This window comes from Topomyia yanbarensis, chromosome 3 (genome assembly GCF_030247195.1).
Source record: "Topomyia yanbarensis strain Yona2022 chromosome 3, ASM3024719v1, whole genome shotgun sequence".
Classification (NCBI taxonomy): Eukaryota; Metazoa; Arthropoda; class Insecta; order Diptera; family Culicidae; genus Topomyia; species Topomyia yanbarensis.
The window spans coordinates 306,861,982-306,886,493 of record NC_080672.1 but is presented as its reverse complement, the minus strand read 5'-3'; the positions used below and the strand labels follow the sequence as shown (position 1 = coordinate 306,886,493).

Sequence of the window (24,512 nt, the reverse complement as noted above, 5' to 3'; positions counted from 1 at the left end):
ATTTCATTTTGACAATACGACATAGTCTATTTTTTCGATTATGCGAGTTTTTGGCTGTCTTTTACATTGCAGAAGGCTTTTCTCATTGAATAGTATGGTAAGTTTTAACACTATTACACGTCGTGTACAGTGGTGTAATAATAAAGTACTCATTACCGTTGACAGTTACAAATTGATGGATGAACTTTGCCCCAATGCACCGAAGAACAACTGAAGCTGCTCAATCTGGTGACAAAGGGATTTCGATTAAAATAGTACATTTATGTCCAAGTGAAATAAAGCAGACAAGTAATTTTTATTATTTCGTAATAGCAGTTATATAATTGATTAGTAGTTGCAAAAACGTTTTGTTTTTGGAGTTCAACACCGTTGGCGTCTGCTGATAACGTAAAGATGTAAGTAAAGCACAGGAATCCCTGTGGCGCTCTATCTTTCCTTATTGACCTTCCGTCAGCTTGAGAATACATCGCCTGGGGTTCATTATAAAGTGAACCGTGCCCTACGGGAGCACATCAAACGCAAAACACTTGTAAGCTTCGTAGATAGTGTTGACCGGTATCGGTATATGCTATTAGGTAGTCTTGTCGAATATGGGTTGGAGCGTCAGATGATTTCGGATGATGGGAGGTATAGGAGTTTGTACGTCTTCCTCGATACAATCACATCAAGACTTAATAACATTGTACATATTATCGTTCTGGCCGAAACCGTACCGAAACTTTGGGTTAAAAATTATCGGATTCTCATTTCCAAAGTCGTATGTGAATTTACACAATTATTAAAAAAATTACCTATCCTTTTACAAACGTAAGTGCAGATGCAAGCATTGCTAAATAAATGTTACTTGCGTCCTTTTGCTATGCGCGTATCTAAGCAATTCTGCGAATCCAATTTAGATGTACATACTAGGGGCAGATCACTCTAGAAATGTATAACAAATTTGCATCAAATTAGAAAAAATGCATTTAATTTCCATTTTTGCATCAACTTTGCACTTCCTCGCAGAAAAGTTTGTTTAACAAACGTCCTACGCTGATTCACTTTGTTCGACGTTTTGTTGAATCCCGGTCAAACCATTCGGAATTTGATTCGGAATCCTGAATGGAGTCAGTATGGATTCCAAATCAAATGCAACAACCGATTCTGAGTCGGAATCGGTTGTTGCATTTGATTTGGAATCCATAATGACTCCATTCAGAAATCCGAACCGGTTCCGGAATGAGTTTAACTGGGATCCCTCTAAGAACGGTTGGTTTCAAAATCGTCCAATGAAGGACGTTCGTTGGACCAATTTGGACAACGTCCAAATAACCGTTCAACGAACGTCCATTGTTGGACCCGTGTTGAACGATTTTGAAACAATTTTTTGGACGTCTCAGTGGGATGTAGGGCTATTTTTTGTAGGGTTTTGACGTCTTACACGCAACGCAAAATACATTGCACGCAACGCAAAATACATTACGAATTTCTATTTTGATGGAAAGAAATGCATTTAATTTAGCTGATTTTTAAAAATGCATCACAAGTGATCTGCCCCTAGTGTACATACGATCTTGTGAAACAAAAAGGACGTAACCATTATTTGGAAAAATGTGATGAATAAAATGTGTACGACATTTTTTAATTTATTTTATAATCAGTCTAAAACCCGTTTTTAGAGAATACGGTTCATGTGCTACGATAGTGATGTTATCAAAGAGTGGTATGATGGAGATAACTCAGTTTGTTTACTTTTGTCGCTTACGACCTTTTGAATACCCAACCGAGATATGTACACTGAAAATACTCGACACGATAAAACCATATGCAATTAAACATCACTTTCATGTGCGTTCTCTTGATAAAAAGTAAAAGAAATGATTTCCCTTTGAATTTCACATAAAAATCCATTAAAAAGCATTTCATGTGATATTTCAAATTAAATTCAAACAAATTCCACATGAATACGACATATTTATCCATTGAATTTTCATCACAGACTAACAGACATAACACTATGAGGAAATTTCCTCAAAAAACATCGATCCAACAATTTTCCCAGAACACTAGCTCCACCTTGTATTCACGGTCCCAAACACTCATTTGTTGGTGGGTTACCCCTCAGACTTGGGAACAATATTTCACTAGTGGTCTATCCCCCATATACTTGCTCATATGTCAGTGGCGCCATAATTGCATATGTGGCCACAGTCCCAATTACAAATATATTTAAAATGTCATACTATGTTGCGTTTCGGCTTCGCCTCATCAGAAACCGACACTAACACATTGTCGGAATAGATTAGCGCCGGCTTGACGCAAATCCCTTAAAACTAAAACACACTATGTGTTTCAATCAAACGACTGATCAAACGTGATGTCCCGTTCGAGCAGAAGTTCTGTTTATGCCGATGAGACACAAGTGAAGCCGAAACTTGTCTTGGCTTAGCAGGCCTATGCGAAAGCACTATGCTATATTTCACCCTAAGGAGGAAAATTTGGTAAAAACCAAAATTTCTCACTAGGGTGAAAATTTGTTGGTAAAAACCAGTCTTTGTACAGGAGGGCACAAATCCTTATTTCATACTATGTTGCGTTTCGGCTTCGCCTCATCAGAAACCGACACTACACATTTCTGATGAGGCGAAGCCGAAACGCAACATAGTATGAAATAAGGATTTGTGCCCTCCTGTACAAAGACTGGTTTTTACCAAGAAATTTTCACCCTAGTGAGAAATTTTGGTTTTTACCAAATTTTCCTCCTTAGGGTGAAATATAGCATAGTGCTTTCGCATAGGCCTGCTAAGCCAAGACAAGTTTCGGCTTCACTTGTGTCTCATCGGCATAAACAGAACTTCTGCTCGAACGGGACATCACGTTTGATCAGTCGTTTGATTGAAACACATAGTGTGTTTTAGTTTTAAGGGATTTGCGTCAAGCCGGCGCTAATCTATTCCGACAATGTGTTAGTGTCGGTTTCTGATGAGGCGAAGCCGAAACGCAACATAGTATGAAATAAGGATTTGTGCCCTCCTCTACAAAGACTGGTTTTTACCAACAAATTTTCACCCTAGTGAGAAATTTTGGTTTTTACCAAATTTTCCTCCTTAGGGTGAAATATAGCATAGTGCTTTCGCATAGGCCTGCTAAGCCAAGACAAGTTTCGGCTTCACTTGTGTCTCATCGGCATAAACAGAACTTCTGTTCGAACGGGACATCACGTTTGATCAGTCGTTTGATTGAAACACATAGTGTGTTTTAGTTTTAAGGGATTTGCGTCAAGCCGGCGCTAATCTATTCCGACAATGTGTTAGTGTCGGTTTCTGATGAGGCGAAGCCGAAACGCAACATAGTATGAAATAAGGATTTGTGCCCTCCTGTACAAAGACTGGTTTTTACCAACAAATTTTCACCCTAGTGAGAAATTTTGGTTTTTACCAAATTTTCCTCCTTAGGGTGAAATATAGCATAGTAATATTTAAAATGATCGTTAAAACGGGCGAAGAATTGTTTTCGAGTGTTATGTCTGTTAGTCTGTGCCAATACTCTACGCCCACCCCACAATTGATGTTGAATTGGGTCATTAAATGAGAAAAAAAATTACATGCATCGATAAAGCTGATTTCCGTGATTACAACAATGTTTTTCCAACTCAAGAAACGTGAAAATAAAATTTAAATTTAAAATAAAGAAATATGTTGACAATTTTGATTTGACACTATCAGAAGCATTTGACATATCGAATTTCACGACAAGTGATGCCCTGTCAGAAAAAAAACGAACACACGTTTTCGCGGTTTTCCTGCAGGGTGATATTTGACGTAAACACCATCCAATTGAGTTCTTGACGACTGGTCTCACGAACACTAATGCAGTTTCTTGGTTGAAAACAATCCCATTTACTTTTGCCGTCTTTGTTTATTATTTTCCACCAGCTTGTGATGTAGTATTTGTGTCATGTGGCGTGTACGTACATGATCCGTAGAAAAGTTTATGCATATAGTAGGTTTGTTCCAGTACACGGAAGTCACTCCGGAGTAAACAGGAGCAAAAAAACTTTGCTCCTTTTTACTCCGGTTTGCTACCAGAAGAAGAAAAAAGAGAAGAAGAGAGTACAGGAACGATTTTCTCCGGAGTACTTCCAGTTTCTCCTGGTACTGGAACAGACCTAGTTTTTATTTGTTTCATTTTGGGTGTTGTCTTGATAGGCCAGATGTAAACAACCGCAGTTTTCCTATATATGGTTGTCTATGTTTACATAAGATTTATTTTAAAAATAAAAAAATCGTTTTTATGTATCACAACGAATTTTTTTTTTAATTATGTTATATTATGTATACTGGATCTAAAATTTATCGAATGGACGGGAAACTATATATAGCTTAATGACCCAATTGTTTCCGGCCGGATTTTTACATTGGAGAATTAAAAAAATTGGTAACATTTTCCAGAATTGGGTTTACACTTCGGGAATGTTGATTTTTCCGCGTAGATTTTTTCCGTCACGGAGAACCGTAAATAGATCTCCCATTTGAAATGGCTGGAGAGCAAAATCCCATGATCATATTCCCGAGGGGTACAGCAGCCTTAAACCCGATTCTGGAAAATGTCACGGGTTTTCAAAATTCTCCACACCAAAAATCCGGGCGGAAAAAATTCAACATGAATTGTTTTCTTCCGGAAAAAATATGCTTTTATTACGTTTAAAAATCTGTGCTCTTCTGAAACAACTGGTATTTTTTAGAGGCAGCAGAAGTTTTGTTTTGATAGTTTGGAGAGATAACGGCGGAAAATATGTGATTAAAATCCGGCACAAAATCGCGGCCCAAATTCCACGATCAAATTCCCGTACAGTGTACAGTAGCCTTTAAGTACGATTCACACAATACACCACGTTTCCGTAACCGGTACGGAACGTCAAGATTAGTTACATGCAGTTAATGGAGGCATTCATACACAACATCAACGGCACGGCACGTGTGAACGGGCACAAGAGAAACGCATGTAACTTATCCTAACGGAACGGTGACTTTCGGTTGACGTTCACGGAAACAGATATATCGTCTGAATCATCCGTTAAGCGGAATCCCAATGCTTCGGTCAAAGATGTGGCCAAAAAGTTGAGTCTGTCTAAGTCTTTTGTTCAGAGAGTCAAGGACTGCATACGCACAAAATGCAGAAGGCTCCTATTCTTCGCGGCCAGGCGAGTTTGATGTTCCGAAGAAAGTGAGGAAGCAGAAACTTTCGAAGTCAACATTTAGCTTCGGGCCACTTTTTGAAATGTTGTACTGGAGTGGTACGAAGCCAACAGGATCACTTTCGTACCCAAGGATCCCCCCCCCTCCTCCCCTCCCCCAACGCACCGGGACTAAGGCCCATCAAAAAATACTAGGCAATTACAGTACAATACAGAAACATACTAAGGAGAACAAATCTGAGGAAGACATGAATAAAAAGTGGGTTCCCGTACAGAAGAAGCTGCAGCCAGATGTTGTGCAGAACCCAATGAGAAGGTAAGGTGCGAGCGTACGGTTATGGTATTGAAGTTGAATTCAATAAGTAGGCCAAAAACTTACTAATGGGTCATATTTTATTGTTTGAAAAGGATCAGTCCCAAGATCAGTCCACTAAGTAGTTTTCTACGGCGTTTTTTCTGTGATGCAATTTGATGTGGGACGCCTTTTAAATTACGTACCAAAAGTTTCTGGCGTATTTATTCTATCTCGCTTTTCATTCGAAAGTTCTGGTCCACCTGACCCGCCATCAAATCAGACCAGAATCAACGGGTTTTGATCGTTCTGTCTCTTAAAACAGCTAAAGCCAATTTTAGAGCTACACAGTTTTGTAAATCTCACCGTTCATTGTGTTTTTGGTCACGAATGGTTCACTACGTTTACCACAAGTGCACATGGCCTGCCAAATCAGGTGCTTCGATACGAATTTCTACAGTTTCTTTCGTTTTAAACGGTCATTCACAGGAAACTCGTTCTTAGCCGTGAAATATAACTGCTCCAGTAACTGCTTGAAATCCACGATTTGGCAATATTCTGTTGGTGTTCGTCTCGATTTGGAAGTTCTGCACCTTGTACGTTTTCAATCTGGGTCGTTTCTAGGCCCTCTGGACAAAACTTTGCGAAACATCAAGATTTTTAGTCAAGTTCCGCGTCAAAATGTTTGGAATCCACTAGAAGAGGCATGCGCTTTTCAAAAGGGTGACTATTAGAATCTGACTGACTACAAATTCTGGCAAGACAAAATGCAGTGAGGTAGTCCGAACGATATTGGTTCGGAGATACGCAGTGCAGATGGAATTTGCGTTTCGACTTCGTCCCATTAGAATCCAACACTAACTGACAGGACGAAGCTAGCACTGGTGTAGCTTAGTCCTATCACTAAGTTAGTATCGGATTCTGCTGACAGAGACAAAATCGAAACGCAAATTCCATAACTAATTATCGGTACGAGATTGTCATCGAATTGATAGGTATATCTTGCAACACTATCCTGATGAGATATACTAGCGTTTCGTCGATTTGTTGCTATATGTGTCGCACATGAGTGCGAACGAAACAAAAATAAACATCAAATCGTTTTTTCGCTTGCACTAATGCAAACTGAACAGGCGCGTAATTCGGCGCACGGCTTGGTGGCGCCTGGCTGAAATGTCACGATGTGGATTTTAGAAAATGCGAATGTGACTTTCTATAGCTTGCGTATTTATTTAAACTTTCACAGCCTACACACGCGTACAAAACTTGCTCTTTTCAAATCCCTGATAGCACATGTTGCAATACACGGCCAGAGGCATGGGCATTGGAATAAGCACCCCATCGAATGCTCGGTCGGTTAGAGAAAAATTCTGCGTTCAATATTCGGAGGCTTTTCTTTTGGTCGCTTCGTTCTATCTTTCATTCCGGTGCAAACAGAATTGCTCCACATTTGGTCGGTGTTAAGTCAGACCGGACTAAGTGACAAAATATTGATATCGAGAAAAACGAGTTCAATCGCAGCATCCCTTACATTATGATTGGAAATTTATTTTTGCCATAATTCTTGTTTATTGTTACATATTTTAAATCTGGCAAAAGTCGAATGTAGCTGACGATATTCTTTATCCAGAGCTATCTATCTCATCTCATTTTTTGATGTTTTGCGACTTAGTCCGGTCTGACTTAACACCGACCATTTCTCCTTCAGCCGCCCGTTTCGAGACAGAGGCTTTTTAGAACCACTCCTGACATGGAGAAAACGTGCTCTTCAATCCTTCCTTTACTGTTAGCATTTGTTCAAAGATCCCATTGGGGTTGGTTACCCCAGTGGGATTTTCGCTAAGGCGGTTCGTACCGTAACTGGCTCTACGTGGAGGTAGGAGTAGGATGTATCATCGCATAATGATACAGCTTCGTGTACCTACCAACAGTATCAACTAAAGAAATTTTTTTTTTTAACGCCAATCATCTTTCGTAATTTTGGACCATGCGGCACAAACAAAAATAGTTTACCTCGAAGAATTTACTGAGAAGTTAAGGCATTACAGCGTTACCACAACGCCAATTTAACTAATGAAAGAATCAAACAACTTTGCTTACTTTATCGCATTTATTGGTGTACTTATGCCGCTTACCTAGTTGGGCAACCTGTTCTTAATCAAATTTTCGATTTTCCTAATCCTTCCTTTGTCCATAAGGGAATCACCCAGGGCAATAATACTAGAACCCGCACCACTGATAGCCGCCGCTGCCGTTGCAGCTGCATGTTGTGATTGGCTAAGTGGTGGTGCATCTCCTGCACCTGCTGTTGCCGAGCTCCCGCCGTCTGTCATGCCGCTACTCTGCTGTGCAGTCAGCGGGCAGGATCGCTTATAAAGTTCCACCAACTGCTGCTGCTCTATTTTCTTCACGCTTTTCATTTCCAAAATTTTGTGGAACTCCGTCACCGGGCTCTCCGGTAGCATCTTCAGATACTGTTCGATGTACAGTGAAACCGGATGGATCGGTTGCATCACCACTTTTATTATCATTTCTGCCTTTGCCATTCCTTTGACCACCACTTTGGTGTAAGTTGCCGGGGGTTTTCGTTGTACCTGTGATCCAATCGAGGGCAGGTCCATAAGGACCGTTTTTAAGCTGTGCGTATCCAGTAGCAGTTGCTCGCATCCGAGAATGTTTCCAGCTGGATTACTACCGGATGCCGAGTTGGTTCCTTCAGAGATACTAGAACTTGATGCACTGGTTACCATCGAGGAAGATGAAGAGGATGACCCGACGGTGGTTGGTCTCAGTTTAAACAGTGTGTTAATGTACTTTGGAATGAACGAATTAACAAATTTGTGGCAGAACTGGGTGTAGTATTTTCTGCTGGCAGACAGATTGTCCCGGATCGTCGGTACAGACTGCTTCAGGTTGGAGACTATCTGGTTTACAAAACCGCTCTGATCGCCAACATTGCTGATGTTATGCCAGGCAATTTTCGTCATCAAAATTAGTGACTGTTCACATCCAGTGTCCAGATCTTGAACAAGTAATTGAATGCAATTGGAAATGATTCGATGAAAAACGTCCTTCTCATCGGATAAGTCAACTCTGTTAACGTAGCATTTTCCAATCTTTTCTTTGAGTTTGTCCTCGAGCTGTTGGACCGTTTCAAGGCAGTACTCAGCGGTGGCTAGCACGTAGCATATCTTGCGAATTTCTTCGAGACTATATCTGAGGGAGAGCGAATAGAGAAATGTGTTACACCAATAACCAAAAAATAGGATAACACACGAACCTCGGTGCCTCGCCTTCTTTCAGGAAGTTGTGTATCACCTGACCAGCTGCGGTTGATAGATTTTGTAAATCCTTAGTCAACAGTGACATACTATTGCTGATGGATGTCGTTGAACTCGTTTGTTGTAGTTTTGGAATTCGAGCTTCCAAAACTTTGCTAGAATATTCGCGTAGATATTTTTTGAAGATTAAAGTCAAATCGTACATGGGTTTTTCGTTGCTAAGCTGTGTACACTGAACCATACATTTTTTGTAGAACACGAATAGTTCGGCGCAACTGAAATATAATAGAATTATCCTCATTAGAATCCTTTTACACGCAAAGAAATTTATAGGGATATGGCAATGCTCACTTAGGAAAAACGGACGCATTTCCATCCTTTGGCACTAATGGCTGTTGATTCTGCTGAGCAAACTGATCTATCAACTCGGCCAAACTACGATCGATACTATCCGTGTAAATATCCAAATAGGACTTGAAACATGTACCAATCAGATCTATGAAGGATGGTTTCTCGTTTGCCTTATTAACCTGTTTCGTCTCCGCAAGGGTTGTGCCGATAAATCGCTTATCCAACAGCTGTTCGAAGTTTGTGGTTTTCTGAATGGAAAACAGCAATAATTTAACATCGATCTCAGTTCTCCGTCGATTCATAATTTTTATCAACTCGTCACGTGTAATGGTACAAAATTGAACGGTAATTCGTTCGGAAACATCCCAATCCTGCGGGAAAATACTCCCATACTTCTCTTCGAAGTCCAGCAGATGCCGTTTAAGCCATGCGTATCGCTTATCAATTTTGTCCAACCAAGCAATATCCTGATTCTCGTGAAATAATTGAACGTACTCCTGCAGTTGCAAATCTATAAAGTAATAAAAATCAGCTTTTTAAAAACAAAGTTAATAACATGTGGCACTTACTTATGTACCACTGCAAAACGTTCTTCTTAACTGGCTTATCCAACACCGAGGCGACCTGACAGGCATCCTTAAGCTGAGTTATCGTCATTCGATTCGGAGTTTGACCACCACCAACCGCAGGTGCAAAGAAGTTCTTAAAATCCTCCGTTATCTGTGTTGCTAGTTCAGTTTGTATCTGTTGCACCTGTGACGACAGGGTCTGAATCTGCGAGATTTCCGAATACTGTCGAAAGTGCTGATTAACCTCGATTATAGCCTGCAGTGGGTTCAAAATTTCCCCGTATTGTCGACGTTCCGCCAATCGTTTCAGGTTTTCCACTCCCCCAACCAACATGTGCAGGTGGTTCAGTGTGGTGATAGCGTAAGTCAAATTATTCTTGGCGGAATCTAACTGCTTAATGTCTCGCGTAATTTCCTTCACCATGTCTTCAGTTTTCTCCGCCCTTGATTTAATATCCGTAATTAGGGCAAACAGCTGGGTAATCGATTGCTGAGCTTCCTTGAGGGCAGCTCGACCATTTTCTCCCGTGTTAACTTGTCCACGAACCACACTCCGAATGTTGTCGTCTATCAAGCTGATGTCATATTCCATCTTAGTGATAACATCATCAATGTTGGACAACGACTGTTCGTTCGGAAATAGCTGGTTTACGTAGTCGGTTGCATCAAAATCAGGATGATCCAATGGGTCGGAGCTTTGCAGTACCTGTTCAATAGCTTGCTGAACCTCATCCGAAAGGACAATTTTGTTGATGTGATCTTTCTTTGTATCCAGTTCTTCGTCAAGGGCGCTCATTTTAACACGAAACTAGTCGAGCATCAACGAAATACATGTAAAATTTGCATATAAAAAAATTATGAAAATAGTGATTACGTCGAAAAACAAATCGCTGTCAGAAAACGAGTTTAGCCAAACATTTGAAAATGGCCTAACTGAAAAATGTAAACAAATTGAATTTTCATACACTGATAAAATAAAGTACCTATTAATGCGTAGAAAACTACGCATTTTCAATAAAAGTGGAATAACCCATTAAATTGGTAAAGAGTTTTTACCCATAAATGAGTACAGACCTTGTACGTCAACCTGGGTACCCATTATTTTTCGCAGAATTGCTACAACAAAATGCGTAAAAATACCCATTTATGAAAATCGCGCCAGAATTAAAAATACTGTGAATAAAATTGTTTCTGAATTTAAAAAAAAACATAAAATAACACTCATTTCACATTATTGTCTCCTTACAAAAGTATAGGAATCTAGATAGAGATCCTATTCGTTAACAAAATAAAACCGCCAACTGGACATATTTTTGATAGCTGGATCTTTTGGCTGTTCTAAAAATGCCGAACTAGTGCATATTTGCCAGCCGTTGTTTTCGGAGCATTGCCGAAATGTTCCGTTTCCACCACGGCCTCCGATGCAGGCCGATAATTTGCAGGTTCCGCTACGATCCTTAGTTAGCAGGTTAACTTGCTTGAAAAAATTCTTAAGGAGTTTTCACCCATTGTTAAGATCAATACACCCATCGACATTACCTCATCGAGTAGTTGTGAAATGGATAAAAAGTACTCATTGTTAGAAACAAAAAATACCCATTTTTTGACAGCTTGAATAACTTCCGAAAATGGGCAATTTGAATACATAAAATGGGTAAAGTTTATTTATCGTGTATTTTAAGACAACCACCCAGTAAAGTTCAGCCGGAAACGAACTGGAATTCTGGCTGGTTCTAGCTCGTACTCCGGCTCCAGTGACCCAACCGATTCTAACTAGAATCGGTTGTGTCACTGGAGCCGGAATGCGAACATTTGAAATGTTTTGAAGACGTGTTTTTCATTTTGAAGACAAATTTATTTGGATATTTGACTGATTTCTGTCAGAATTCTGGCTCAAAATCAATTACCGATTCAGAATCCTGTCTGTTGAAGACAAATGAAGACAATGTCATGTTTTTTATAAAATTTGAAAAAGATACCTGGTATCCCTGAAGAAAACCCTGTATAGTGCAGCCGGAATTCCGGCTGGTTCCAGTTAGTATTTCGGTTCCAGTGACAACCGATTCTAGTTAGAATCGGTTGTGTCACTGGAGCCGGAATACTAACTGCAACCAGCCGGAATTCCGGCTCATTTCCGACTAAACTTTACTGGGAAGACGTGACAGCCGCGCGGCTTCCAAGTCACCGTGGCAAGCAGAAAATTAGCAAAAGTTGAGCAAAGCGAAATTGATGCTGGCAGAGTTTCTGCGAGCATTTTGCGCTATTTGTGTGAGAATTCTGGTAAAGAATTCGCTCAAATGCAACAACTGTTTCTGATAGAAGCGGTTAAACCAACCGATGCTGCTTACTTGGATCCAGAATCTAGCCAGGAATGTACGGCCAAGATCTCTGCACGCTTCCTGCCACATCTTTGTCAGATGTTTTGCTCGATTCGTGCTAAATTGTACCAGGTAGGAATTACCAGGATCTTTGCACAGTTTATGTCCGAGTTATGCCAGGGTTTTGCTCGGTTCCTGTCAAAATTTGCCAGAAAACGCGAGCGAAACCGAGATCGCCCTAGCTCAAATAACCCGACAGGATACGCCCAGTAAAGTTCAGCCGGAAATGAACTGGAATTCTGGCTGGTTCCAGTTCGTATTCCGGCTCCAGTGCAACAACCGATTCTAACTACAATCGGTTGTGTCACTGGAGCCGGAATACGAACTGGAACCAGCCAGAATTCCGGTTCATTTCCGGCTGAGCTTAACTGGGCGCGCATAAATCTGATAGGGCTGCCAAACCAAGACTGACAGAAATCTAGCAGAACAGTCTCTGCCACAAAATTTGGCGACTGGGAAGCTTTACATTGAGTTTTCGATGACCGGTCTCACGAGCACTAAGGCAATTTCCTGGTTGAAAACAATCCCATTTACTTTTGCCGTCTTTGTTTATTATTTTCCACCAGCTTGTGATGTAGTATTTGTGCCATGTGGCGTGTACGTACATGAGCCGTAGAAGAGTGGATGGGCTTCCTCTGAACTCCCCCTCTCAAAACCCTCATGCTCGTTTAGCTGCACTTTTTGACAGTCCGTTTGGCTGCAATTTTTGACACTTCGCTAGTCTGTGCATAAAATGTCTGTAATACAGACTAGAAATGATCGGGTTCGGGTTTTTGGACCCGAAACCCGGACCCGACCCGAATTCGGCTCGGGTTTTACAAAATTTCTCGGGTTCGGGTTTTTCAATTTTAAAATGTTCGGGTTCGGGTTTCTCAATTTTCAAGCTCTCGGGGTCGGGTCGGGTTCGGGTTCGAAAAAATTGAAACCCGACCATCTTTCATACAGACCTGATACAAAATACAGATTTAATACAGATTTTCAATACACAATACAGATTTTTTTTTTAATAGCCCGCCTCTTACCCCCACACCAAAAAGCTCACAAACGGAGCCCCCTGGTAGTGGACACATCAGTTCTCAGCGTACAAAAAAAAGGTCAGCACAACAAAACAAAGTTACGGATCGCGGAAACGCTGAGAACAAAAAAAAACAATACGAGACCGACAAAACACAAAATTTGACAAGAAGCTACGGCGAGTACCCAGCGGAAAAGAATCCTTTTAAGGGTCCCATCGTAGCTTTGCAGGAAGCTCATAATAGTTTAAATTTATTTAGGGTGATGAGCCTATTTTCACCATACTAAGCAAGGTGTCTCGCTAATTCGGTAATTTCTTGCCTTACAATCAATGGAATGCGTAAAAATTGACATCAACCGCTTTGCTTCGTTGCTAAGAACCAATATAATAACACAAATGCGTTGAAAACAGTAAAATTCTCGTGTTTGAGCACAATGAAAACTCGAATCGAGTGCCCCTGTTGTTGCGCTACCATTTGACTCAATGCGTTGGACAAAGATGGCAGACACTGCTCTAACCAACGGCTTCAAATGGGTAGGGTGATAATAGAAACATAGCGCAAATGGTCGGTGTTAAGTCAGACCGGACTAAGTGACAAAATAATAATTTCGAGAAAAACGAGTTTAAAGTTTGAATCGCAGCATCCTTTACATTATGATTGGAAATTAATTTTTGCCATTATTCTTGCTTATTGTTACATATTTCAAATCTGGCAAAAGTCGAATGTAGCTGACGAAATTCTTTATCCAGTGCAATCATTATCTCATTTTTGATGTTTTGCGACTTAGTCCGGTCTGACTTAACACCGACCAAATAGGCTCATCACCCTATTACTTATTGCTAGAAAAAATGCATTTATCAATTGTTTTTATTAAAAAAAATGTTAACCAATTATAGCTAAAGGAATAAGCTCGATTGGTGGTGAACGAAGTTTATATGAAAAATTCTCCTATTTTATTTTTTAAAATTAGTTTCAATTTTGCTTGGAAACGAGTGCGACATGTTATTTGCTTTAAATCAGTAGGAAGCTGGTTGAATAACTTAGGTCCGATGAAAGAAATCCGTCTTCGACCAAGGTTCGTGGATACTCTGGAGTATAATAAATGATTGGCTTGTCTAGTGCTGTGAGCTCGAATGCCTGTTGTAAATTCTAGATTATTATGAGCAATAGTATTATGCAAAGCATTGTGGATGTATATTATTGTTTGGTAGTTAGTCAACCCAAGCAAAGGTAAAATGTTATGGGCATTATTATTGTATAACAAAATAGTAGGGTACATAAATGGTTTTTTATAAATAATTTTAAGACATCTGTTTTGAAGCGTTTGTAGCTTTTTCAGATTCGAGATACTGGCACGGCCCCACACAGATTCAAGGTAATTCAGCAATGAGTGGATGTGCGCATAATAAAATTTTAGAAGTACATGCTGGGGAACAAAAGAGCATACTTTACGCATAGCCCCACATAACGATACAACTTTTCTCTCTATAGATGTTATATGCTCAATCCAGGAGAGTGTGGGGTCTAAGTGAAGTCCTAAATATTTGAAGCAGTTAGTTTCCTGAATTACAGACTGTCCCATTCTTGGGTCTGGATGCACGCCTATAGCTCTTCTAGATGAACAAAACAGCATATATTTAGTTTTTGATAGGTTCAAGGAAAGAAGGTTTTCGTTGAAATACGCCGTTAGTGTTTTTAAATCCGATTCAATGTCGCGTACAATATCCAGGCAGTTGTTGTTCGGGTAGAACAACGCTGTGTCATCCGCGAAAAGACGAGGAGTCCCTTTTAACCCGAGTCTACCTAGGTCATTGATATACAATAAAAATAACAGTGGCCCAATATTACTGCCTTGGGGCACTCCTATTTCTATTGGTCTATGAGAGCTACACGAGTCTCCAATAGATACGAATTGGTTCTTATACGACAGATAGCTACGAATAATATGATTTGCTAATCCCCTGATACCATAGCATTCTAACTTCGTAAGCAGGATTGAGTGATCCAGAGTATCGAATGCTTTTTTCAGGTCCAGAAAAAGGGCACCAACAATTCTTTTGTTATCAATTTGACTAATGATTACACAGGTTTTGTGAAATTTCAATTAGCAGCGTTATTGGCGGACCCTTCATGGAGCCGTTTTGATTGAGAATAGCCATTTCTTCAACAATTTACTGTCAAATTTACCATATAACACTTTTTATATTAAAAAAAATCAAAAACGCTGAGCCGAAAAATGTACAGATCACTTCAAAGTACTAATTTAAACCCCTTTTTAATGTTTGAATTCATAGTAGACAAACTATTGAATGCGCATCATTTATCAAAATTCTTTTTCTTCAATGAGTACATACAAATACAGATTTTTTACAACGAGGATACAGATTTTCAACAAAATCATCTGGCAGCTCTGCCTAGGCACCAGTTTGACATTCAGATTTAGAAAGAACTTTGTTTACATTCGTTCTCGAGGTGTTTTGATTCGGGCCTCCTACAGCATCCAGTCGAATTTATTATTTCAAGTGTCCATGGGTATTGCGTTTGCACATCGTATAGCAATGCTGGACCACGTACTTATATCTTGCAATATCCCGGAAATTAGCCGGGAGCATTTCTATCGAGCGATCAATATTTACATTTTCAAGCCACACGTCGTGAACCGCAAGTTGTTTGGCATCAATAATCTGTTATCGATTGCCTATCGAAAAACAGATGAGAAGAAACTAGACCCCGCAGAATATCTTAAGGAGTTCAAGTTGCAGTACATGATGCAGCGTAAATGTGATGAAATAACGACGATTTTAGGCCACAAATACAAGTTGCAAATTAATCCAAATGTTTCGAAAACTATCGAATTGGAACGATACAGCGAGGAAAACGGAACGGGTTATCTGATCCTTAACAGGTTGCTGCCCCGGAACTTGAACGTATTCCAGCCTCTGGATATGCTAGCAATGATTGGTAAGATGCATCAATAAACAAAATGAACTGAATTCATGTCAACTATTTGTAGATTTTGATTCTCAATCGGTATGCTTCGTTTGCCTCCAGGATGAGCAGAACAATTTAACGCCAAAAATCATCTTTTCGGTTGAGTTGTGTATGCAGAAGTTATCCATTAAATGTAGCTCTACTCATTCAGACGAGAAGTCTATGATCTGGTTGAAAGAAATTTTGTTCCACCGTCTTGTAAAATGGATTAATGCGCTCATAAAGAAAGGAAACACTGCTTCTACGAAGGAAGAAATCGGTTCTCTTTCGTTGATAGATAACTTGGAAGCGTACAACCAATTGTACAGTACTCTGAAGACAAAATACGGAACCGAAATGGTTCGGATATGGCCAGAAACGACTGATCCAAAAAAGTTCGTCTACGAAGATATAGCGATTGCCACTTATCTATTGCTTCTATGGAAGCAAGAGCGGGAAGCCACCGACACCGATCAACTGCAATCATTTGTCGACGTTGGCTGCGGGAATGGTTTGTTAGTCTACATTCTTACTTCGGAAGGCCATAATGGATTCGGACTCGATTTAAGGAAGCGTAAAATTTGGGACCTTTACCCGAAAAATGTGTCGCTTAAAGCGGAACCGCTGGTCCCTTCGGACGATGCCCTATTTCCAAAAACTGATTGGATTATAGGGAATCACTCCGATGAGCTGTCACCGTGGATTCCAGTGCTGGCGGCGAAAAGTTCCTACCGCTGTCGGTATTTTCTACTGCCCTGCTGTGCCTTCGAGTTCGATGGGAGCAAATTTCAGCGGAAAAACTCAAGTGTAAGTCAGTATAGTGATTTTTTGAGTTACGTGAGACAGATTTCCGATATTTGTGGCTTTCGTACTGCTATCGATCGATTGAAGATTCCAAGCACAAAGCGAACTTGCATAATAGGATCAGAACGAACCTATGCAGAAAATCAGTTTGCAACATATTGCAAAAATATTCAGATATTCATCGATTCGAGAAATAATACTGTTCGAGAAACCGACGGAAACTGGTCGGCCGATTTTAAACCACGAGAAAGTGTCGAGAAGGTAAGGAACTGCACGAAGATCGATCGTAACATCATAGAGGAAATAGTTCGAATCGTCTTCGAGGCTCTTATAGCAAAAAAGCGAATAGCTACTGAGTTTCCTGATAAACAATGGAATGCGGGTGGAATACTTGCGATCGGCGAGCTGGTGAACTTGATTACACAGGACAAGTTGAACTGTTTAAAGTCGGAGTGCGGTGGACTTCAAACGTTGCTCAAAAATAATCATCAAATTTTCCAGGTGCTGAATGGCAACGTTCAGCTGAGAATTCCAACTAGGCGAGGGGAAAGCAGCAAAACTGCAGAGGAGATGCAGAAAAGGGTGAAAAAGCAAAAAAATCCTAGAGTTGTTGAGCTGAAGGAAAGGTTATGCTGGTTTTATTGTAACCATCCGGATGGATGCCCTCTTGAAGAGAAGGACTGTAAATTCAAACATTAGTATAAATTAATTTTTTTCATTTCTGATGAATTTTCCGAATGGGTTTATAGCTACCAGAGGGTGCATGTCACTGCTAGCGCTGATCGCACTTTGTCTTGTTATTTCATATTGCAATTTTCTGGATCCCGCATCATTTGTCTAAATTGAGTTCTTGTCGGCCAGTCTCACGAACACCAATGCAGCTTACTGGTTGAAAACAATCCCATTTGCTTTTGCCGTCTTTGTTTATTATTTTCCACCAGTTAGTGAAGTAGTATTTGTGTCATGTGACGTGTACGTACATGAGCCGTAGAAAAGTCTATAGGATGTATGTACAATGTTCGATAAAAAAAACCTACTTGAGTGTGCTGAGCAGAGTTAAAAATATTCAAATTCATTGAATGAAAATTGACCATATTCAGCCGCATTCATTTTCAATATTCAGTAACGCAGCTGAAAACGTCAAACGAACAAACCGCCCATTCATCCATGCAGATTTTCATTCGTCTCCGATTATTACACGAAGCGACCGTGAACAACGAATCAAACGCATCAAAGTAGGCCCTGGCACAATGTACGCGATGATGATTGTTGTTTCATATGCTTTACCGGCATTTGAAAACATTTTCCTAGATAATTAGTGAAATGAATATATTGTACGATATTCAACTGAATGAATAACATGGATATTTGAATGAATATTTTTTCTATTCACCGCGAGTCGCATCAGATTCATTTTCAGTCGTCAAAAGAGAGCTTCGATTATTTTTAACTCTGGTGCTGAGACCGCATACCGTTTTTCAAAAACTAGATGGAGAATGATGAAAAACGTGTTTCCGTTTGTCCATAGTACAACATGATTATAAGTATTTGAAGAACGATTGAAAATTACGAAAAAAATAATTCGAGGTTTAATATTTGGAAGAGCCGCGGTCGCAGTTATGATTAACGCCATACTTTCCAAAGGGTTGAGTTTTGGCTCAATCGTCATTACCTTCCTCCTCTGCAACCCGACAAGCAAGTCGGTCTGTATTGTAGTACAATGGTAAAATCCAATAGATGTATTTGGGTGTCTTCCCGACAGCTCGCCTGCACTATCCGAAGATCATGTCCGTTTTCTTAATTCTTAACACAACGCGAACAGACCAATTCAGTTTGAAATCTAATATAACTACAACGTACTTGACTTGTTCCGCATACAGTAAACCTGAAGCAAAGAACAGCAATGGACGAGTTATGCTTCGCTTATTCTTGAGAAAAACCATTGAAATTTAGATTAACCGATCATTTCACTTATCGACAATGGCGGCACCAGGGTGTGGCGCGGGTGAAGATCGGTACGTGTCCCTATTCAACCGGATAGCTATTTAGTACAAATACGTGTGTATCTTTCGTGAATGCTTGCTTTTGTGAAACATTATAAAGTGTTAAAATCGTGCAATTTGTAGTTTATTGAATCAATATCATGGATGAATAAAACAGAAACTAGTAGTTTTTTTCAATTCTTTTATTTGATAAGGTACGTTTGCGTAAGCGTAAAGGTGCCAATTTATATTTTGAAAATCTTAAAACTAGGGGTTTACACATTTAATTATCATTTTTTTATAATGAAACTAAAACTTTACAGTTCACTTATGCATATACAAGAGAGAATAATAAGGAATAACATAATGTTCGTAAGATATTGGGGGTCGTTTAGTGTCTTTTTATATCGTAATATATTTTAAGATTTTAGCTGGGAAATTATTGGAGCAATTAATGGGGAGCTTGGGTTGCTTATCTATCCTTCCGGCCATCATATCGTATAGTAGATACACAAAATCATTTTCCGTATCCAAATATCACATGTGACGCCAGTGATAAATGGAGAAAACCACGAGGATGGTGGAAGAGCAGTGGGTACTAGGCCAAGTGCATCCCGGGTGGTACCAAAATGATAAGCAAAGGGGAAAGTAAGGGTTATGTTCGTGGTCTGTAAGAAGAGCATTTCGCATCTATTTTCATTTTTTTTTGTCTTCATTTATTTCTCTTGCTACAATATATGCAACTCGGTGCAAGAGATCGTGACGGCCAAGGAAACGGAAAGCCAAGAGTCCAAACAGATCAGGAACCAGGAAGGAGGACTACGAACAAGGAAACAAACAACAGATGAGAAATCGTCTACTTATTTATTATAACTACGATACTAATCACAAATGTTTTGCTTTTCTTGTTTCGTTTCAGCAAACCAAAATCTCTACTATCTCGTCATTTTCTGCCTCCGACTATTTTCTATGTAATGTATCTGAAACTTGTGGGACTGGTTAACAGCCGGCGCCTGCTTGTGGAAAAAACTGGTGTGCTATACGGACTAGCACATACGAACAGTTAGGCTTTGTAGGTCCTCATCTTGGCAGAGTCTAGATGGGCGGATGAACGTCTGCCAGGGTGTGGGTTGAGAAATGACAATGACAATGAAATTATTGGAGCAATTAATTATTAACTAAGCGGACCATTTTACAATCATGTTAAAACTAGGAATAACTAGACTGCCGCTATACGCATAACTGTGCCATGTGCTTTGGGATTCCCTATACACATGGAACAATTATTCGTAGAGTGGTAGTAGAGAGAGTGATTCTGATTTAGTAAGATTAGGGGGAAGGGGATTGATTTGGGATTATTTTTATGAGTAGTAGTACTGTTGGGCATTCATCAGCAAGCATCATGTATTGAGACGCCGGGCGATCTTCCTCGAGCCTCCAGACGATCGTTTAGATGCGGATCGGCAACACACCGCGTTGCGCGTGTGGCATTTAAGTAGGGCTCGTGTTTGTTGGCTCAATCGACAGATATGTTTCGTGTCAGCTTGAAGTTGCATCAAACCATCGTTAGGGTACAGTACCGACGGAAGAGGGTACTTCTGAGAATGATAAGAAAAATAATAGTGGTAGTTGAATCGGTATATTGACTGTGTTTAGCAAGCTGTATACGAGGGACATATAGAAGAGATCGAGGCTTGCTAGTACATCTCGTACCGGGACATTGGGTGATTTTCCTCGGGTCCGAATGGAGTCCAATGGTTGACCTCTGGCAGAACAGTAATCAGTATCCGCGCATGCCCAGACAACATGTTCGATTTCGTGGTAATCGTCGCCTTAAGCGCAGATACCGCTATTCCCAAGCCCAACACGACGCCCGCCTGCCTTAGCTAAGGAATCCGCTACTTCATTACCTGAGATGGATCAATGCGAAGGAACCCAAACTAAGGTACGATCTTACAGACAAAGCACGCAGGATCTCCCAGATTTTCCTCAGAAAATACCGAATGTGCTCTCTAGGTTTCATTGAACAGAGAGCTTCTATTAAGCTTGGGCTATCCGAGACAATAAAAAGTAATGAACGGTAGGCAAAGTATCAATAATCCCAAGGGTATATTGAATTGGAGCTAGCTCTGCGATGTAAACTGAAGCAGGATCATTGAGTTTGAATGAGGCGGTGAGGTTTTGATTGAATATACCAAAGCCAGTGGAGCCGTCGAGGCTTGACCCGTCAGTGTATGAAAGATGCTTCGGATCACTTGCGGACGTATGTGATCCGGCATTCTACGACTCTCGTCCTTCATAAGTGTGTCGAAGAATACAGTTGAATCGGAAGCATGGGGGGATTGACACGGTTGGGATAATATGAAGCATTGATATTTAGGCCATGCAATTAAAGTACAAGGACATAAATCGGGTTTGAGAATTGAGCTCGATAAACCTCTTCAAATTTGCAATTACTAACAGGTTCAAGACATCGCATCGAATGAGCAATCGATATGAGGTCTCAAAATTGAAACTGTAGTTACGCTGGTTCACGCTTCCTTGAAAATACGACTTGCTCAGTTTTCCCCGTAGAGAAGTCGATACCCAGCTGGAGGGCCCAAGCAGACAAATTGTCCAAGCAAAAAGTTCTTTAGAGTCAGTGAAAGACCAATGCAGGTACAGCTTCTCAGAAAGAAGTTTGATAGAAATTAAATGAAAAGCCCCCTTAATATCCAAGAAAACTGATGCTATATACTCTTTGAGTTTCTGTTGAGAGCAACGCAAGACAATCTCGTCCATTTACCTTTTCGAAAGTCAATAATGGTGTATTTGACAGTAAGCCATTTCGTCGCTGTTGTGCTTCGAGAAAAACGATTTTTAAAGTTTGAGATTGATTGAAATTTATAAATGATAGAAACAATTCAGAGAGGACAATCGATGCTTTTATCTATTCTGCATAAATCCCTCAAATATTACGAAGATCGGTTGACAATCGGGCCTATTCTGCGCGGCGTATGACGTGAGACGACTAATCTCACCTCACCCTACGTGACTTTTCTAACTCAATTGTGAAGAGTCAAAGAGAATAGGGAAAGAGGCGAATAGTGTGAAGCCGAAAATACCTTATTGAGCAGACCAATCGTGCAATGTAAATAAACATTACTCATGCCTGAGTTGGAGGAGATAAGTATTGTACATCTATCAAAAAAGAAATATGAATTTTCGTCAGAATTTAGTTCAATCATGATTTTAAGGTGCATTTTAGAGTATATGTATTAGTAAAAACAAGCTTTAGAATTATTTCATCTCTTTGTTTCAAAATGCACATCATTTGATAAACAAATCCAACGATCGACATACGGTTTCTTTTCAAAATATAATAGGAGTCATTTAAAGTGCTGCCTGTGGAAGCGTTTGCCAAAATTCTAGTGTTGAAATCATCATAAAGGGAGTGTTGCCGTTTTGACTGATTTTCGCTCTTCGTCTCTTTCCCTATTCTCTTTGTGAAGAGTCACTTCGGGTGACGTTAGACGTCCATTTAACCACAATGGGGAATCTCACCTCACCCGAGTCGACTCTCAGAATCGGGTGAGAAAAGTCACGTAAAGTGAGGTGAGATTAATTGTCTCATCAGTACTGTTTCGGTTTCGCTCTCGTTAGTACTGTTTCGGTTTCGTAAGCGCCGGGCCGTGCCCCAAAGAGCGCTCATCGATGTTTCTCTCGTTAGCCCGTTAACGAGCCGGCGTTAGTAGCTACGTGTCTTCGCTTTCATCAAACTATTCATTCGCGTTTCTATCGAGAATCAAGCCTGTCAGGGACCTGTTCTCTTGCTCTGGAGGAAGTTTTTGTGTGGACTCGATTTTGTCGGATATCGCGGACGTGTAGCTCTTCTAATCAATGTTTCTTGTGAGGACATACGATAGATTGATTGTATTCGGTGGCCCTAAACCGTTAGCAATATTAACTACGATTGGTAAATGGTTGCTGCCGTGGGGATCAGAGACTACCTTTTACATGCAATCTAACCACAGCGATGTCGAGCAGAACGACAAAGCTAAGGCGCTCGGATGCGCTGGAGGGGAAGGAATCCGTGTCATTTCACCCGTGTTCAAAAGGGTCATATTGAAATTGTCGCAAAGCTCATGAAGTGATGTAGATCGATTATCGTTACGAAGGCAACCTCATGCCGCACCGTGGAAGTTAAAATCACCTAAACTAGTCTCGTTGCGGAGAGGAGTTCCGCAATATCGCAAAACCGTAGGTGGCTCTAAGGGGGTGGGATGGAAGCAATGCAAAGGTGTTTGCCTTTAATTCTGGTTTGGCAAGCGACAACTTCAATGCTTGGTGTCGAGCGGAGGTCGATTAGATTGAAAGAATACCACTTTTGATCCCCAAAAGTACTCACCCGTAAGAGTTTTCTCGATCCAAACGACTAATATTAAAAATTTTAAACTTGAGGTTCATCCTTGCCAAGTTTAACGGGTGAGAACTTTTTAAGCGATTCTTATGCTGAAAGGTCTCTCCGATTTTTACGCTTGAAGTTTATTTCCGATTTTTATATTCTAGTATATTTGAAACGGGTTTTACGAAGGATGTTCTGGTCCTTGCGAGTTTTATTTTCGGGCGACCTGTTCAGGGTATCATCCAAACAATATGTGGAATCGTTGCACTATATGGGTTTAAGTTTGTGTATAATTTTTTTTATTAGGGAGGTTACTTCCTTTTGGATGGCATAATAATTTTTTTTTTCCTTTGTATTGTCATTTCCATGACAGGCTAAGGCCAGGGTTGGCCCATCTCGCCGGCATTTGGCTCTTATTGATTTTGCGTTTTTTAATGTTTTGTTTCCTTCTTTAAATGTGTGGATTGCTTTCTTTTATGAAAATCACAATTTGTTTCATTTCATCCTCACATCCTTCCTTGAATATTGTTTCCAATGGTTTCATATACAGGGTGTTTGGTTCATGGTTAAGAATCTCTCGGGGGGTGATAGACTGCCATATTTGGAGAAAAAAATTGTTCTACACATATCATCAAATCTCAACCGTTACAGAGTTATTGAACTTTTTGTGTAAAAAACTTATTTGTCATAAAATACCTAAGATTCTTCTTGAACCAAACACCCTGTATTCTAGTACTGGGAATTGGCTCCTACTACGATTGTATCGTGGGCAGTCATACAGAATATGCTTCAAGTCCTCCGTAACTTCGCACCACTCGCACAGGCTTTCCTCTTCCCAGCCCCACTTCGCTTTGGTTTCCTTCGTTAGACAGTGACCACTTCTTACTCTGTTTAGGGTTTTCACTTCTTCAGGCGTTAAGTTTAGGTTCTTACTCCAAATCTTTTTTCCTGGTTGTCTTTTTCTCTCGATGTCTCCTTATACTTTCGATTCCAGTCTTCCCATGTTTCCAGGTTACTCAGGTTTAGCGCATCTCCCATCGTAATTCCTTGATGGTATGTTGGTTTTTCTTTTGATTTCTGCACCGTAAGCTGGTCTGCCACTTCATTTCCATGGATTCCATTATGGCTCGGCATCCACTGTATTTTGATCCTATTTCCTCTGACTTCATCTAGTTCCTTATATATCTCTCCTAGAATGTAGTTATCTTCGATCGCACGCTCGTGGAGTAGCATCTCGCATGCACTCTTGGAATCCGTGAAGATGACTGCTTTGCTAGATCCTTTTCGTTTTATTGTTTCGATTGCCTTC

General features: G+C 40.3%; 2 protein-coding genes across 2 annotated transcripts; one reads left to right on the top strand and one right to left on the bottom strand.

Moving 5' to 3' along the window:
* Positions 1-7,570: 7,570 nt before the first annotated feature.
* LOC131690991 (vacuolar protein sorting-associated protein 53 homolog) lies at positions 7,571-10,568 on the bottom strand. Its single transcript, XM_058977111.1, has 4 exons — positions 9,670-10,568; positions 9,101-9,611; positions 8,749-9,024; positions 7,571-8,684 (listed from the first exon to the last, which is right to left on the bottom strand). The coding sequence occupies exons 1-4, from the start codon at positions 10,463-10,465 to the stop codon at positions 7,604-7,606; spliced, it is 2,664 nt and encodes an 887-aa protein (XP_058833094.1). The 5' UTR covers positions 10,466-10,568; the 3' UTR covers positions 7,571-7,603.
* A 4,959-nt stretch (positions 10,569-15,527) lies between these two features.
* LOC131691600 (probable tRNA (uracil-O(2)-)-methyltransferase) lies at positions 15,528-17,542 on the top strand. Its single transcript, XM_058978130.1, has 2 exons — positions 15,528-16,024; positions 16,077-17,542. The coding sequence occupies exons 1-2, from the start codon at positions 15,592-15,594 to the stop codon at positions 17,534-17,536; spliced, it is 1,893 nt and encodes a 630-aa protein (XP_058834113.1). The 5' UTR covers positions 15,528-15,591; the 3' UTR covers positions 17,537-17,542.
* The last annotated feature ends 6,970 nt before the right edge of the window (positions 17,543-24,512 follow it).

Bases quoted from the DNA above. Each gene is read 5' to 3' on its own strand.
- LOC131690991 (XM_058977111.1), bottom strand. From the start codon at position 10,465: ATGAGCGCCCTTGACGAAGAACTGGATACAAAGAAAGATCACATCAAC. The intron at 9,612-9,669 runs GTAAGTGCCACA...ATTACTTTATAG, and splicing joins CGTTTTGCAGTGGTACATAA to ATTTGCAACTGCAGGAGTAC. The intron at 9,025-9,100 runs GTGAGCATTGCC...ATTATATTTCAG, and splicing joins AATGCGTCCGTTTTTCCTAA to TTGCGCCGAACTATTCGTGT.
- LOC131691600 (XM_058978130.1), top strand. From the start codon at position 15,592: ATGGGTATTGCGTTTGCACATCGTATAGCAATGCTGGACCACGTACTT. The intron at 16,025-16,076 runs GTAAGATGCATC...AACTATTTGTAG, and splicing joins GGATATGCTAGCAATGATTG to ATTTTGATTCTCAATCGGTA.